This window comes from Epinephelus moara, chromosome 1, assembly GCF_006386435.1.
Source record: "Epinephelus moara isolate mb chromosome 1, YSFRI_EMoa_1.0, whole genome shotgun sequence".
NCBI lineage: Eukaryota > Metazoa > Chordata > Actinopteri > Perciformes > Serranidae > Epinephelus > Epinephelus moara.
In genome coordinates, this window is record NC_065506.1 from 36,046,161 (window position 1) to 36,062,260 (window position 16,100).

The 16,100-nt window shown below is 44.3% G+C and overlaps 1 protein-coding gene across 2 annotated transcripts; it reads right to left on the bottom strand.

Annotated features, from left to right (window-relative positions):
- Positions 1-1,253: 1,253 nt before the first annotated feature.
- Positions 1,254-16,045, bottom strand: mapk6 (mitogen-activated protein kinase 6). Of its 2 annotated transcripts, none has more exons than XM_050033964.1 (8): positions 15,860-16,045; positions 10,878-11,721; positions 10,455-10,772; positions 5,233-5,377; positions 4,648-4,812; positions 4,339-4,534; positions 3,910-4,027; positions 1,254-3,722 (listed from the first exon to the last, which is right to left on the bottom strand). In XM_050033964.1, the coding sequence occupies exons 2-8, from the start codon at positions 11,112-11,114 to the stop codon at positions 2,628-2,630; spliced, it is 2,274 nt and encodes a 757-aa protein (XP_049889921.1). In that variant the 5' UTR covers positions 11,115-11,721; positions 15,860-16,045; the 3' UTR covers positions 1,254-2,627. The 2 variants fall into 2 exon arrangements, with proteins under 2 accessions (XP_049889921.1, XP_049889845.1); XM_050033888.1 differs by lacking the exon at positions 15,860-16,045 and adding an exon at positions 12,550-12,702.
- Between the last annotated feature and the right edge of the window lie 55 nt (positions 16,046-16,100).

Here is a 16,100-nt window from a genome sequence, read left to right on the forward strand (position 1 = left end):
GGTTCGAACCTTAGGTGGGGGAGCCCCTCTGTGTGGAGTGGGTTTTCTCTGGGTACTCCAGCTTCCTCCCACAGTCCAAAGACATGCAGGTTAATTGGTGACTCTAAATTGCCCGTAGGTGTGAATGTGAGTGTGAATGGTTGTCTGTCTCTATGTGTCAGCCCTGTGATAGTCTGGCGACCTGTCCAGGGCGTACCCCGCCTCTCGCCCAATGCCAGCTGGGATAGACTTATCAAGACCTGGAAATGACTAAAATCCAATTTGATAATTTCCCTACTTTGCAGTACTTGTCTGTTTCCACTTTACACTCCCCACCAGTGTGGTTAAGTTTGTCCCCACCTCGACCCGCTACATTAATGCTGCTTACATGTTGATGCATCAGTCATAATAATTCATAATAAACTGACTATCCTCAAGTATGTTCTGCTCATGAATACTTTAACTTGAATGCAGCCTGTTTTAATTATAGTTGAAAAGGTTAACAGCTTGGAATTACCACCTTTATGTGTAAGCCAAAAAAGTCTGCTTTCCCCCTTTTTGCGCTCATTTTGAAAAAACAATGCGCCTCAGTTCCAAAATGTCACGTTATCTCAATATTTGAAGATCATATAATACAGGGAAACCTGAGGCTATATGCTTTGAGTAAATACAACACTATAATGTCCCAAAAAAGTAATTCTTGTGCTGACTGATGACTCCCCATGATCCTAAAAGTGACTTTGACAATGTCACCATAACCTGCAGGAATTATTTCCTCACACTTGTTGAGTTCTCTCTCATGCAATTTAAGTGTAGAGAAGTTCGGAAATACATAGGTGTGCGTGTGATGGGACTGTTTCCACACCTTTTTTTGGACAAATACATCACTATTGCATAACATAGCAAACAGCAAAAATATCAAAATGTACACGTTTGTTATGTAATCCTGCAAATGTCTCTGCAGCGTCTCACACCTACAAGCAGGTGGGAAATCTGTGTACCAAGACGACAGCTCTGAAATATGGTGGTCTGAGCCAGAGCTACATTTAGCTGGTGATTCAAAGCTCGTGTCCGGCGCTCTCAGTGTAATTTAGTATGCTTACTTGGACATTAAAATTGGAGTCTAGAGGTGGCGGCACCATAGTCAGCACTTCCTCTACGCCAAGAAGGCTACTGTGGACATGCTGTGTTAAAGTTAAGTTACAAAACACCGCTTAACTGAGTGTATGAGGTCAGAGACGTCCCTGATGAATAAGGAGAGACACAAGCTTAAACTCTTTGCCAGTAATTTTATTTCGAGATATTTTGTAGAACAGGGGAACCAATGATTACAAAAAAAAGTCCATAAGTGTTCTACATGCTACACCTTAACCTAATTCATCATGCTTGCCTGGAAAAAGTACATAGAAATTTAACAAAAAACGTACAATTAAAACTGACGTACATTATACTCACCATTAACTTTACTTTAAATGTACCTTTCTCTTGCCTCCATGCACGCGTTTTTTTTTTTTTTTTTAAACATTACATTTAGATAAAAAATTAAGACTTTTAGGCGCTTCTTTAAACCACAAAGCAGTTTTTCCATTAAAGACAGAACGCACCTATAAATAAAAAATAAAAACAAAATGAACAAAAAACGATGACATCCTTTCGGACAATATTGGTGGAAAAATGGAAAGCCTCAACTTCTTTTTAGAAACATAACAGATGAATTTGCATCCTACCATAAAACAAAAGAACACTTACACGCCCATATAGTGCCGAAATGAAAATGGAAGTCTGTCCAACTCCTCAATCTTCAATAATCACATTGAAATAACACATTTTTGATAAAATAAATATCGCACATCTGCTAGAAATAAATAATGATTACTGAAACACCTCACTATGTTAAATGCTAAAGTGAGACAGATTTCATCTACGCGACCACTTCATTTAATGGTATGAGGATGGTCATGTGTGTAAAGCACTAGTGCGGCTTCGAGTGTCTCTCGCGGCTGTTACCTTGAGGTAGATAACACATTTACATTAACGCCTACGATAATGGTTGCTGCTGGCATCATGTGTCAGATTTACAGTATGAAAAGGGTTATTAAGGAAGCTTTCTTCAGGGGAAAAATGTCAAAGTCGTAAAAGGAAAAAAAAAAAGGGCATCCCATCTTTTGTTACGTTTGAATCCTGTCAAAGGAAAGGCTGTTTGAAAGCACTTTAAATGCCTACAGCAACATCAGCGTCTGCCGTCCTTCCTTACATCACACCCGACCAGCCAAACCCTCCCTCCTAAATCCATACACCTCTCTTACCATCGTTCTGTCTTCTAGCTACTTCTCTCCTGCGTTCCGATCGTATACAGTACTTAAGTGTGTGAGTGACATGCCAGTTTCGCAATGAGGGCGTAGACATTAACCCATGAAGGCCTGGTGATCAAGGCTCAGAGTGATGACCAAAACTCTTTAAATATAATAAATCATCCCGTTCAACTCTTAAAAAAAACTAACAAAAAATAAAATAAAAGTAACCATAATAAAAAAGGTATGAAATGATTCAAGTTCAATAATATACCATATTATTTTTTTAAAAAAACCACCAACATAAAAACAAAACTGCCTAGATTTTGCACTGTGAGGGAGGATATATATATTTCTTTAATTAAGATGCTTGAAGATGCTGCTGTATGTTTTGTGGGCAATCTGTGGGGAGCATTTGACAGCGCAGGGGGTGAGGGACGCCTGGATGGATTTCAGAGGCAAGTCATCGGTGCTGTCAAAGCGAGGCAGGGCCAGAGAGTCCAGCTGCACGTTAAGCACAATCTCTGCGCTCCTGCCGAGGAAGCTCTCGTCCAGCTCTCTCACTTCCGAGGGCTCCGTCTCCGGGCCGGCCACAGTCTCTCCGGCGCCCTCTTCCTTCCGGCTGAACAGGCGGTCCAGGTAGCTGGTGTAAGTGCTCTCCTTCTGGAGCTGGTCCTCTTTGCGAATGTCCCAGCACACTTCATCTATCAGACAGCCGTTCTCCCCGACTCTATCCCCGGAGCTGAAGCTCTCCCAGGGGTGAGCGGGCCAGATGCCGTCCCCGACGACTCCCAGCCCTCCTCCGCCTAACTGGGCGAGGTTTACCAGGCACTTCTCCTCCTTCTCCTGACTTATGGACTTGGACATGGAGCCTGAGCGGGGAGCCTCCAGCTGGGAAACGGAAGAGTTGAGCTCGTTCAGGAGGCCCACCTCGTTGAGCAGGGCCACCTCCTGACAGGGCTCCGGCTGCAGGCTCAGTTTAATGGTGCTGGCGATGAAGGAGTCGAAGTCAAAGCCTTGGCTCGGCTGGCTTTGAGGCTTCTCTGTCTGGTGTTTCTCCTGCTCGCTGTCCTTCTCCACTGGACTCTGGGTCTTCTCGATCTCCTGCAGCGCGATCTGAGCCTTCACCAGCCCGTTCTTCTCACATTTGCTCTTGGCCTTGCGGTCCGCCTTCTCCTTGCTCTGCTGCTCCTTCCAATTGGAGAGGTCGATGATGAGCTTGGGTTCGTAGTAGTGGTTGACTTCACTGTCCCTCCAGATGAGGTTGTCCAGGTAGGAGGGCGACACGGCCTTGTAGTTACAGGTGTGGCTACACTGCAAGTCACAGTATTTGTTCTCGTGGTGGTCGTCGTCCTGCCAGGATCCCTCTGGCTGGAACAGAGTTGAGTAGTCGAAGGACGGCTCATCCAGGAACTTCTCCCGATCTACATCAGCATATTTACGAGGATCCACCTGGAAACGGACAACAGCCACCATTTAGCCTTTGTTATCATCAAAAAATGAATTCAAGTCAGTCAGGACCGAGACAAAACTCTACAATAAGCCTTAAAATTATCTTTGAGGTGAACAGAAGTAAACAAGAAGAAGCTAACTGTTGTTTTGGAGTATGTGGATGTTTATTTCAAAATTCAAAACACACCTGAACCTCCTCCTCGTCTGTTACATCAGAGAGAGCCCTTGGGTCAACCTGAACTTCGTCTGGGTCGTGGGTGCTGTGCAAGTGCCAGTCAACCTCGGACAGCTGGCTCTCATGATACCTGATGGAGATTGTAAGAGAGAGACTTCAGTACACAAAAACAGATACACAGAACGACTCAAAAAGACTCCAGTACAGGAACCAACTCTGCAAACAAACCACTAAACTAATTCAGAAAAACCTATGTTCAGAATTAGTTCATTTTCTGGTCAGGTGACCCGTTTATTTATATTACTGCTGCTTAGCTAGCAGAGAGGAAAGCAAACTACTCTCCACTGTATCTAAGGTCACACAAGACAAATGTATACATTTGCATATCTAAGCCTGGACACAGTAAGCAGGTGTTTGAGAGGAATAAGTAAACAAGGATACCTGTCCCAGGTGTGGCTGTGGCTCTGGTCCATGAGCAGGATATCATCTACTTCATCCTCAATGTGGAAGGGGTGCAGAGAGACAGGCTCGTCAAGGGGGAAGGAGTAGTCAGCCATATAGGGGTGGGCCAGGGCCTCCTCTGCAGTGAGACGATCCATGGGGTTGAAGGTCAGGATCTTCTCCAGAAAATCCAGGGCTGCAGAGAAGGAGGACATTGAGATTGTGATTTATGAGAGGTAAGACCCTGACCCCTACCTCTGGTCTGTGTTCATTAGCGTGCCTCTGAATGAAAAAGTAAGTGGTACTCACCCTGGGGACTAACGTCAGGCAGCAGCTTGGCCAGCGGTGTATGAGGCATGGACATGTCGTTGCGGATGAAGACGGGGATGACACTGTGAAGCTCCTGACGGTCTTCCTCTCGCAGTACAGGAATGGACTCCAAGATCAGCTGCATCTGCTCCAGTTCATGGGCTCCTAAAATCACCAGGCAGACACACATCAGGTGCTTTCCTTGAAGAGTTACACAACTTTCAACATCAGCATGACTGTGTGAGTTTATTTTGAGTGAGGCCGAGCACAGCAGATCATGAGAACAGAGATGTTATTTGTTCAGCTCGGGGCACTTTCGAAAAATAACAGCAGTCAGGCTCTCCCATCTCCAGCTGGAGTTGCAAAGGAGAGCAATAAGGATCGTACAAGCAGACCGACCCAGGGCCTATCCTTAGTCTGCTCTAAACAAAGACACCGACTAGCAGGATGAACATGTGCCTCATCAGCCCAATGCTCCATATTTACCTCACCAGTCATCCAACCTGCTTTAAAGACTGCCTGCCAGCATGTTTGTATATGAGGTGTTACAGTGAGTCAGACAGGAGAGACTGAGTCAACATTTACCTGCAAAGAGCGTTTTCCCTGTGAGCATCTCCGCAAAGATGCAGCCAGCGGCCCACATGTCGATGGCTTTGGTGTAGTTGTTGGGAGAGAGCAGCAGGCGAGGAGACCTGTACCACTTGGTGACCAGACCTTCAGAGAGATGGCCCTGTGATAGGAGAGGACAAGGCATATTTAGTGGGACTCTTGGGGGAAAATGTAAAAAAAAAAAAGGTTCATTAATGAGCCACAACCAGATTTTCCAGAAACTATCCTCGTTTATGAACTGCTGGGCCCTCATGCGGGGCTCATTTACAGTTTAAGAGGCTGATTTTGAAAAATAAGTTTCCCTCAGTGACAGATAAATATGATGAACATGATTTTATGAGCCTCCACATTTGCCACACAACACCGCTGTTAACACCAGTCCCCGAACACACCATGCCTGCTGGGCCATGCTAAACTTGATAACCCCCTGTGCCGCCTCCTTGACGGACCCGCTCTGTGCCAGTCACGTACGCAACACAGCATGGAGACAAAGACCCCAGAGAGAAAAGGGGGAGATCAGACACGTGCAGGCCCTGTCAGCAGTCTGAGAGCGCAGGATAATCCCCCGTTGCCACACTCTCTACTCACCAGTGACACACTAGTGACACTGATCTGCACTCCACTCTCACACACTACCTGGCTACTCACAGGAACAGGAGGACAGTAAACACAAAAGGAGACTGACCTGTGTGTGTGTGTGTGTGTGTGTGTGTGCGCGCGCCCACACACACACACACACATTGGGGGATGGGAGGATGTAAAACAACACCCTTGCTGCCCTCTCTCTCCCCCACATGCAGTGGTAGCTCGTGGTGAGACCAAAATGGTCAGCTCACCACTGATCCAGTCTCGTGTTTCTGTCCTAAGTTGGCCGCAGATGCTCTATGTCACACTATCCTGGAGTGTATCACTGCCATGCACGCCCTTGTTTGATGAGCCTATGAATGACATGCAATGTAGACAGTAGATGTGACTACCTCCTTCAGATAACCGGCTAATCTATTTGTCTGAGTCTAGCAGTGGCTTTCACCAAGAAGCTTGTGAGGAGGTCAAGGGGAATTACAAGGCACCAGGTCACGCCTACTGACTGAAACTTGCAAGGCTGTGCGGCAGCCACTGTGAGAAAAAGCCAGTAAATTTGCTGACCTATGTGAATGTGGTTACAGTGGAGAAATACATGCAACCATCTTAGCAGAGCATTGCGACAGATTTAGATTAGGTTGACTTTAAAGAGTGTCGGGTCATTGCGTAAGGACAATTCTGAGTACGATGGACTCTGAACTAAAGGGAGCGGATAAGAGTTTGCTACCAGCTGAGGGCATAAAAGTGCATTAGGTAAACATTGCAGCTCACCTCTTACTCTTACTGATCTCTAAGTCAACCACCTGCCACAAAGACAGGAACGACAGAATTAAAGTATCTCAATACCTCTGGCAACTGTTGTTGCATTACTTAACCGCTGTTTCTAGATCGGACAGGGCTGACATTTAGTGACTCATAAAAGTCTCATTCAGTGCGTCTGGCTGTGGTTAGTCACAGCAACCTTCAACAGATCTGACCAGATGTCGGTAAAGGTGGCTGGAGAAGAGTCAGTGAGATCATCCCCAGCCCAGCCTCCATTTGCAGAATAGAGCTGTGCTGCTTCACAGAAGCTGGTGACTGAGAACGATAGATTTCCTTGCTGGCGCTGAATGTATTTTCGTCTTAGCGCACCAACCCACCCACACGAGAATCATTCCACAGACAAATCACTATAAATAGCAGGGTGAGAGGAGCCTCACTGCAGTCTCACAACACATTGGAATAAATTGTTTATCCATTAATGTGGTCCATATGTCCAATGGCTGATCATCATTATTCCTGCTACTTTTGGTTCCATGATAAAACTGTGGTTAAATGCAAGACACTGTCTGCAGGATATTTTTTTAGATTGTGGAAACAGGAGAAACCACAACTCTGAAATTCATTAAGCCCTAAGTCGACTCTTGTTGGATCCTGTGCAGTCTGGTGCCAGACAGCTCTGTTGCTGGCTGAATAAGTGGGTCAAACTAGTGTTGTGCTGGATGCTTGTGTGGAAGAAAGGACCTCTGTGAACCCTCCACCCCCCTCTTCTTTCATATAACATTCCTGAAAATTCCCCTGTTATTATCTCTTCAACATCACAAATTCCTGAATTTTATGCTGAGCCACAAGCAGCCGCAAGAGTTTTCCAAGCTTGTATTAGTGCAACTACTTTCACTTGTACTAACATGTAAAATAGACCATTTTCTACATCGATAAATTGTCTGTATGCCCCACACAACTTTGTCTAGCACCCGTTGTCTTCAATCCAAAAGATGACTAAAATCTTATAACAGGTTTGTTAACCTTTAAAGCAAATGATCTGAAAGTGAGATGATGTGATGTGAAAACTAGACTGGATTTCCCCTCTAAACAACATGTTGTCTCACTGAGCAGATGTGAAATCACTTAGCTAAGGCACACATTAAATGTGTTACACTATCCTGAAGTAGTTTACAGCCTCAGCTAGCCTCATTTAAAACCAAAAGCAGCTTGCTTAAGCCCAACCAATGCTAAACCTAAATGGGTGAGTGTTATATACACTGTGCCCTTTCTTTCTTTCGTTAAAAGGGCGGGCAACAACTGGAAATGAACACAAGCTTGAGATCAGCTTCAAGCAAAGCCCTGAGCAAGGCTCCCACAACAAGACAAAGAGCTGGCTGGGAAAAAGGAGGGGAATCAGGGTTGGAGAGGTTGGATGAGTGCACGTGAATTCTTGCCATTCTTGATCCTGTGCCATTACGAGGGCCGGGATTATGGTTCACACAGGCAGAAACGGTCTGCTTTCTCAAAACAAATGGAAAGATATCGCAGAAACACAGGTACTCTTGGCAAGCTTGACGCTGCATACTTATAACAAAGCCATGCAAGATTAATAAAAGCCTGAAGGGAATCATGAGGAGTTATATTTCATTAATCCAAGCAATACAAAAAAACAGGAACGTGGGAGGAAAAGGTGGGACAAATGCCTTGTGCCTAATCCACTGATGCATGAATACATACACCACGTTACTGAAACAACGCCAGAAACTGAGGTTCATTGGCAAAGAGCGCTTCTTTATTTAGAAACAACGTTATTCAAATAACATGCACTCAGCCACCCAGCTGCTCCGCCTCACCCAGTCTACTGGAGGTAAAGGGTGGTTGTGAAAGCAAATTAAATTTGCCCTCAGTGACTCTGCCCTAATGTCCGGCCAGCAGTGAAAGCAACTGCTTTTTTAACACCTCCACATGTCACTGGGCTCCCTAATGTCATGTGGGGGTGATGGGTTCATTTTTAAACAAGCCTCATTTGGTGCGAGGCACTAGACACACACTCTATCAGATGACTATAGGTGCCATGAAACAAGTGGCTGGTTGAGATATCAGTGTTCTCCCTCCCCTGCCACACCACTATTGTTATCATAGTAGAGACAGACAAAACACAGCAACACTGTTTGGAAAGGAGAGCAGAGTCAAAGCCTATTAAAGTCAGTCTGACTATAGCATTTGTATCCTTGACAAAAACTCAGCAGCAGTAGTCTGCTGCAGCACTATGCCAGACAATAGTCAAACACAAGAGAGCTGACCCCAGTCAAGCAGCTTTTCAATACCCACTTGCCTGCATGTTTCCTATCAGGAAAAACTGCTTATATCGAGGGAAAAAAGCCCACACGGCAAACCCTGCTGTAAGGGAGGAGTGTGGTCACGCTGGGTGGGTGGCTACAGTGACTGTGAGAAACTCTCACTTCTTCCCGGCAACTACGAGCCCTCGCCTTCCTGTTCATATTGCAGAGAGAGCTATTGTCTCCACCTAAGATATGACTCATATGAAAATATAGAAGTCACTCATAGCTGAAAATGTGACAAGACTACACAAACATCGTAGTGGTGGTGAGCTGAAAATGAGCAGTTCTGATAAACACGTGTGTGTAAGTCTGTCTCAGAGGGATGTATGCTATGGCAGGACCCTGGCTGTGTAAGGGATATGAATGAGGCTTTGCCAGCCGAAGGGATCACGTCATGTGAGCCCACTTCAGACCCTTCAATGACTAATCTGAGACACGTGTGAGCATCTGACTGCCTCTGTGCTCTGAAGAGATCCAGCAGCTACAGAGAGGGAGGGAGGTGAGAGACTTCCCAACCTAGATTTTCTCTCATCACGACACCATATGGCCTTTGACTGGAATTTCCTCATCCCTTTATAAGGTGACGGAAACACACAAGGGCAATACAGGCCTTCCACCTGGCTACAATTAGACAGAGTAATCCATACTGTTACACTAAAGACAAAAGCAACCAACTGTATTGCTGCCATTACACTGCCTCACAAAACAAAAACATGGTTATAAAGAACATTGTAATGTGTACATTTACACATTTGGTGTGTTAACATCTGGCTTTTAATGCCTTGGTTTACATTGTGCTGGCATCTGATGAGAAAGAAGGAAAAAATCCTGTTACACAAAAAACAACGCCCAATTTTCTTGACTCATAGGCGTGAAAATGGAGTAATGACCTTATGCAAATGGAACTAAGGGAAAACTCTGATATGAATTAATCTTTATCTATTTTAATACAGCATGTCCTGCTGCAGCCTCGAGCCTTCACCATTACCCCGCGATGCTGATGAAGGCTCAAGGCTGAAATGTTCATGTGTTGCGCACGCTACATATGAATTTTTGCTGGATTTTTTCCACCTGGGAATAAGGATTATCTTCATCTTTGTTATGCCACATTATCATGAACCCACTCATTTGTATATTTAGTCTTGGAACTGAGCCCATCTTCACTTCTAGCTGTATATACTTGCAAATGAGTAAAAAAAAAAAACAGTTCCCATGGTTGTGTTTTCCACAGCCTCACTTCTCCTAACAAGGAAACGGAGGCGTTACCTACAGGAACCACATCCCGTCTTGTTTACTTCCTGCTGTGAAACTGCGTCACCCTGGGGGGCACCGCATTACTGAGGAATAACGTAAACATTGCGTGTCAGAGCAACAAAGCACTCATCGTTGAGCAGAAAGTGTGCAAACCTGTCTGCTCTTCTTGAGGCTCTAGTGTATGCAGTGCTTCAACACACTGCTCAACATGAAACCCCAGAAATATTATATTCTCCACGAACAAGACTGAAACAGGTACTCAGAAACTGGCCTTACCTTGTGAGAGTAGTGTGGGTCCATGATTCGGGCCAGCCCAAAGTCCCCGATCTTCAGTACCAGGTCCTCTGTGTTGACAAATAGGTTGGCTGGCTTGAGGTCGCGGTGCAGCACATTGGCAGAGTGGATGTACTTGAGGCCCCGGAGGAGCTGGTACATGAAGAGCCTAGCGTGGCCCTCGGACAGAAGGCCCCGCTCTAGCAGCTGACACAGATCTGTCTCCATGTACTCCTGCACAATGTAGACTGAGTTGACCTCTGTCAGGGACACCACGTCCTCTGTTAGCCTGCGACCGTTGGGGCCCAAAGTTTCAAACACCTGGTGACATAAAAAGAAGGATCAGAATTGTGCATAAATTATTTTGTAACCCCAGAAAATCAGATAAATACTCTCTGCTGCTTTGAGAAGACCCTTGCTGCTTACCTTGACAATGTTGTCATGGTCAAGGCGTCTGATAATCTTGATTTCCCGCAGGGCATGCTTCACACTCTGGGGATCGGTCAAGATAATTTTCTTCACGGCCACACGCTTGTCACAGTCTGTGTCAACTGCTGAGAACACCAGGCCGTTTCCTCCGTAGCCTAGAGGCTTCAAGTCCATGTAGCGAGAACCCAGGTCAAAGCCGTGGATGTTCATGAGTGACTCAAACTTTTCTGCCATGGCGACGTTTTTTGGCCTTAACACCAAGCTCCAGCTATCTCTGACGTTTGGTCTCTGGCCTGTTTCAAGTCCAACTTTATCACTGACAGAGGAATTTATCTGAAAATTCCCCCACTGCTCCAGCGGCTGAGCTGACTGACCCCTGCACAGACGACTACTGAATCCCCCCTGTCCAGCCGTCGCTGTCAAATGCAGGGTGCTAATATGTGGTCTATCTTTCTTTCCATCTTGAATGAGGGGAGGAAATTTTAAAGTTGAATTTCTCCTCCAATCCTGGATGTGTGGATATCTTTAGTGTTTATAGACTGCAATGGAATGGACTTTGAGGCCAATTAAAAAGCACTGAGACTATATTAAACTATAAAAGCATGTAGTTGCATCCTTACAGTGCAGATACATTCAGTGTTTGACTGGTCCTGAGCAGCTTTAGGATTTTTTTTGTTTATATTTTTATCTGTGTAATTTTCCTGTCAAGTCACCTTATCTATAAAACTGAAATGAGTCTGGCCTATTAGTCTTCAAGGTAATTTTACACCATCAATGATCAGGTGGCTCAAGCTCGCCACAGTCGCAATCAAAACTATCCTCCATTTTACTTGGGTATAACCTGAAAGACAAGAGAAAACAGAAAGAGGAAAGAAAAATGTAAATAGTGCCATAAGAGAAAGCAGTTTAAAGTTTGCCGATTCGCAATACATTTCCATAAATGTTGCACAGAAATGTAGTCAAACCTCACCCTTACAATGTTTAAAACATTTTGGGGATTTAACAAAAGCAGCAGACAAACAAGAAATCCCCATTCACTGTGCTTTCACCGGCTTCAGTTCAAACGTGGTATCATTAATGGAAACTAACCCTCCCCCGCCCGGTTTAGGCGCTTGCTAGTCCGGTTTCTGGGTATCGATAAAATTCAGACACAACACAGAGGCTTGACGTAAATTAAGATAAACACCCACAAGGATATTTACACGCCACACATGAAAGAAAAACAGCTTTTGTTCCGGGCTTTACATGTTTATACCGCCTATTTTTGGCCTTCACTGTGACTGGCTGGCGGAAGAAAGCCACGAATGGAAGCATATCGGCAAGCTGACAAGCTACTGACAGACCTCTGTCTACTTGGTTTTAATATATCACCTAACATGTCCACTGAATAACACACACATACACCATGCTATAAAGGAAACCAATAATCTCAACACACTGCCTGTTTCGTAAATACTAAAAACATACGGTTAAAGAGAAACCCGCCGATAGCACGAACAAAGGAGCCGTTGTTGGCGGAGGCTTCTGACTACGTGGTAACAGCTTTCCTCGCGCTAAGCAGCACAAAGCCGACCTCCGTTAAACCGTTAAAAACGACCCCGAATCCACCCTGAAATGACATTTCATGTAAATTCCAGTGACAGAAATCGACATATAAGAAATTACTTACAGTCCGTATTCGTCGCATTAGTCTCGTTTTATATTTAATCAAACCCAGACGGAGGTTTGACTGCGCTCCGCTCTCGAGCTCTGCGGATCTGTTGCAATCGCCATTGAGGCTGGGCAGCGCTATGAAAGGCAGCGTTACGTCACGATGCTGCCTTCAAGACCATCGGACATATCTAGACTACGGGGAGAGCCCTTCACAAGATAATGATGATCAAGTGTTTTGCTGTAACGTTAATGTTAAGGGATTTTTTTGGGCCTATGACAACTACTATACACAATTTACTATTAAATAATAATCAGTTAGCTATAAGTAATATTCAAAGGCTATTTTCAGGTGTATTGGGTTAATTAGCAGTGCTGATTTAGATGCAGTAAACCAACCAGCATTTATTGCTTTATTATTGATTGAATTCCGGCTGTATTACTCAGTAATTGACATTATAGTGGTTTTAATATATAATTGCATGTATGGTAAGGTCGTAGTTTATTCCCAGAAAAAATCCCTGTCTCATCTTTTAAGTATTTTAACAAATAAAAATGTAATTGTGAAATACATAATTAAACACGCATAATAAAGACACTAGAAAAGCTACTCTTTCAGTTTTGTTGCACTCTTACATACCTTGATATGTCAGATATTGTAGATGTTATCAATAACAAAGCACCACAGAGCCAGTTGTTTCTGCATTAACACTTGGAGCTTCGAGCAGCCATTGAAAGCAGCGGGAGTCATTCAAAACATGTGTCTGAAGTTTGAGATCACGTGACAGCGGTAGATTCAAAATCCAGCTCAACATTCACAGGTTTATGGATGAAATGATAACAACACAGAAAAAAGGACAATAATCCTTTGAGTAAACAAGAATCCCGTTATCATGTGTGTGTGTGTGTGTGTGTGTGTGTGTGTGTGTGTGACAATAGCACCTTGAAAACAAAGTTCAACCACAGCTGCAAAATAACTGTCATATCCTGTAGGTCTATTTAGACATAGGCTAATCCTAGTAGGAAAAGAAAGACAGAAAGATGTGCGCTTGAATCATTTTTGCCGCTCCTTTAAATAAATATGAACAGAGAGATATATGATGAGAGATAGGGGTAAATAATCTGCATCCTTTCATTGCCCATCCAAAGAGAGAGGGGGGAAACAGGTGATTAGGCTGCACAAAATGCTGCAGACCAGTTCCTATGACAGCTGCTTATCTTACATCAATCAGCTTTCTCAGTGTTTATGCTTTCTTCGGTCCACTTGCAGTCTAGCAGTTCACATTCTTCCAAAATTGAGTCATACGCAACAGAAAATTCGGGCCTATTACAGGCCAGTCAATATCTAGGTGCAGTTGAGTCTTTGCACAGGCTATAGTCTGGTCTTTTTTATCCATGCATGTTTTTTTCTTTTTGCAAAATAGGCTGTTGTTTCCCGGATTTGTTTTTGCCTTTGATGGGTATTAAGGTTGTTTACAGATTATGGCACGCACCATTGCATTAATCGTGTCAGTGAGAAAAATCGCTCGGACAGTTGCTCACTCACTGCGGCTTGCGGATTTAGAAGGTCCATCTGGCACGGATATGCGCAGGGTGTTTTCTCTTTTCAGCTGTCCGCCCTCACATCCGATCTCCACGAGGCTTACACATCCCAAGCAAAAACAAAGTCAGGAGATAAAGGAAGGCACAAATGTTCTATGTACAGATCCCCCATTCAGACTGCGGCCGGTGCTCCCTCACAGTGTGGATGCTGTGAGGAGACAGAGGCATGGATGGGCGGGCAGGCAGCAGCATCACAGCCGCAGCATCAGCATCCGCAGGCAGACCATGTGGGAACCCATGTGCTCGAGAATGCAGATGCCTCACACAGGCCGGGATGGGCTCTGCGATGGAGAGCAGGAGCTGCATGCGGACCGGGCGTGATGCGACAGACTTATGAGACGGTTAGGAGCCGGACATGGAGAGGGAAAGGTTGAGAAAAGACGCAATCTACCTTTCAGGGCTGCTTTTATTTTTTGGGTGATAGGGGGTTCGTGGTTTATGACGAAGTTTTGTCTGGTGCATCAATCCCACAGTCATAAAGTTACGTAATAATCATAATACCTCATATCATTAGGTAGATTCTGCAGAGACAGCACAAATGGGAGGTGGAATAAATGTAATTTAGAGCCCTTTTGGCCTGCTGAGATATGCTCTCTGGGTTTATTTTATTTGTTTAATTATTTTATAATTACAATATTATAAGGTAAGGAAATACCTTGAAATAATTGAACTAGGCTCAAGAAAGTTTGTCTTTCATTGTAGCTTAATATTGACATAATCATGCTAAAATTGTATGCACTTTATCAGTCCAAGTTTTTATCCTTTCTTACCCGAAGGTCAGAGGTCAAGAGAGTGCCTTGTTTTTGCTCTAAGGCACTTCAGTGGAGTAGAAGACCCTTTACATCCTCCACAAGTCAGAAACTATGTTAAATTATTTAACATTTTCTGTCATCATAGAGCACTGTATCACTGCTATGATTCCTTCCCATGACCTCTGGCCCCCATTTATAAGAATCACTGGGTGGCTTCTGATCAAAGCTGCACTAATAATTAAAAACCTGCTCTGTAGATAAGGTATTGGCACTTGTTTGCATCAATAAGTTGGTCTTTGCCCTCTGCCTCAGACGAACGGAGGTCATGAAAGGTAAAGCTGAGTCTCACCCTACCTGTTGGGGTCATACAATAATTCTCTTGATTGTTTTGGAGAAGACAGATTTTTAAGATAAGAAATTAATCTTCCTCTTCTGTTTATTTGTATTCCAATCCAATCACAAACAATTACTAACATTGTGTCTCCACCATGGGTCAGTACAGCCTCTGCTGCAGGCCTCCCCTTGTTACATCACTGGACAAATAGTTGACATCAAGTCTTTGACTGTGTAATTTAGTGGGGATGACAGTGGCATCTATTGCTGCCACTTAGAGTTACCGTTAGTGCCGTATTACCGCAGTGTTCAAAACCAAACAAATACTGTACTGTTGCAATCCAAGGGGTTTTGTTTGTTGAGCGTCCCATGAGTGACGAATGAAGTTGCTGTTTGCGTATGTTCGTCTGCTGGTGGTATGACGTACTCTGTCACACTTTCACCTATACACAGAGTGTGTTCAAGCTCCATACTATCGTCAAGCTCACTCTAACACGAGAGCTGTTGTTTACATTTCACGTGATCTTCTTTTTTTAACTTTTTATTGCCTAGATTCTAGGCAAAAATATCCTAGACATTACCAACATGTCAATTTCATCTCTACTTGTCTCTTATAGAAAATTAATTCTTCATTCCACTCACCAAGGTTGACATCCTCCTGAGACGTCTGGAGCAACATGGTTCAGAAGTTAATAGTCCATCCAGAGGAGTTTATACTGTATATCCAACACTGCTGGTTCAACAGGCAGACAGGTGAAGAGAGCAGTCCAGTGCCTCCCTGTATATGTGTGGGTATGTGTCTGTATTGTCAGAGCTTTGGCGATGTGTTATCCTACTCCATGTGCCTCTGGTTGTGAGGTGGAGCTCCATGGAGAGTTAATAT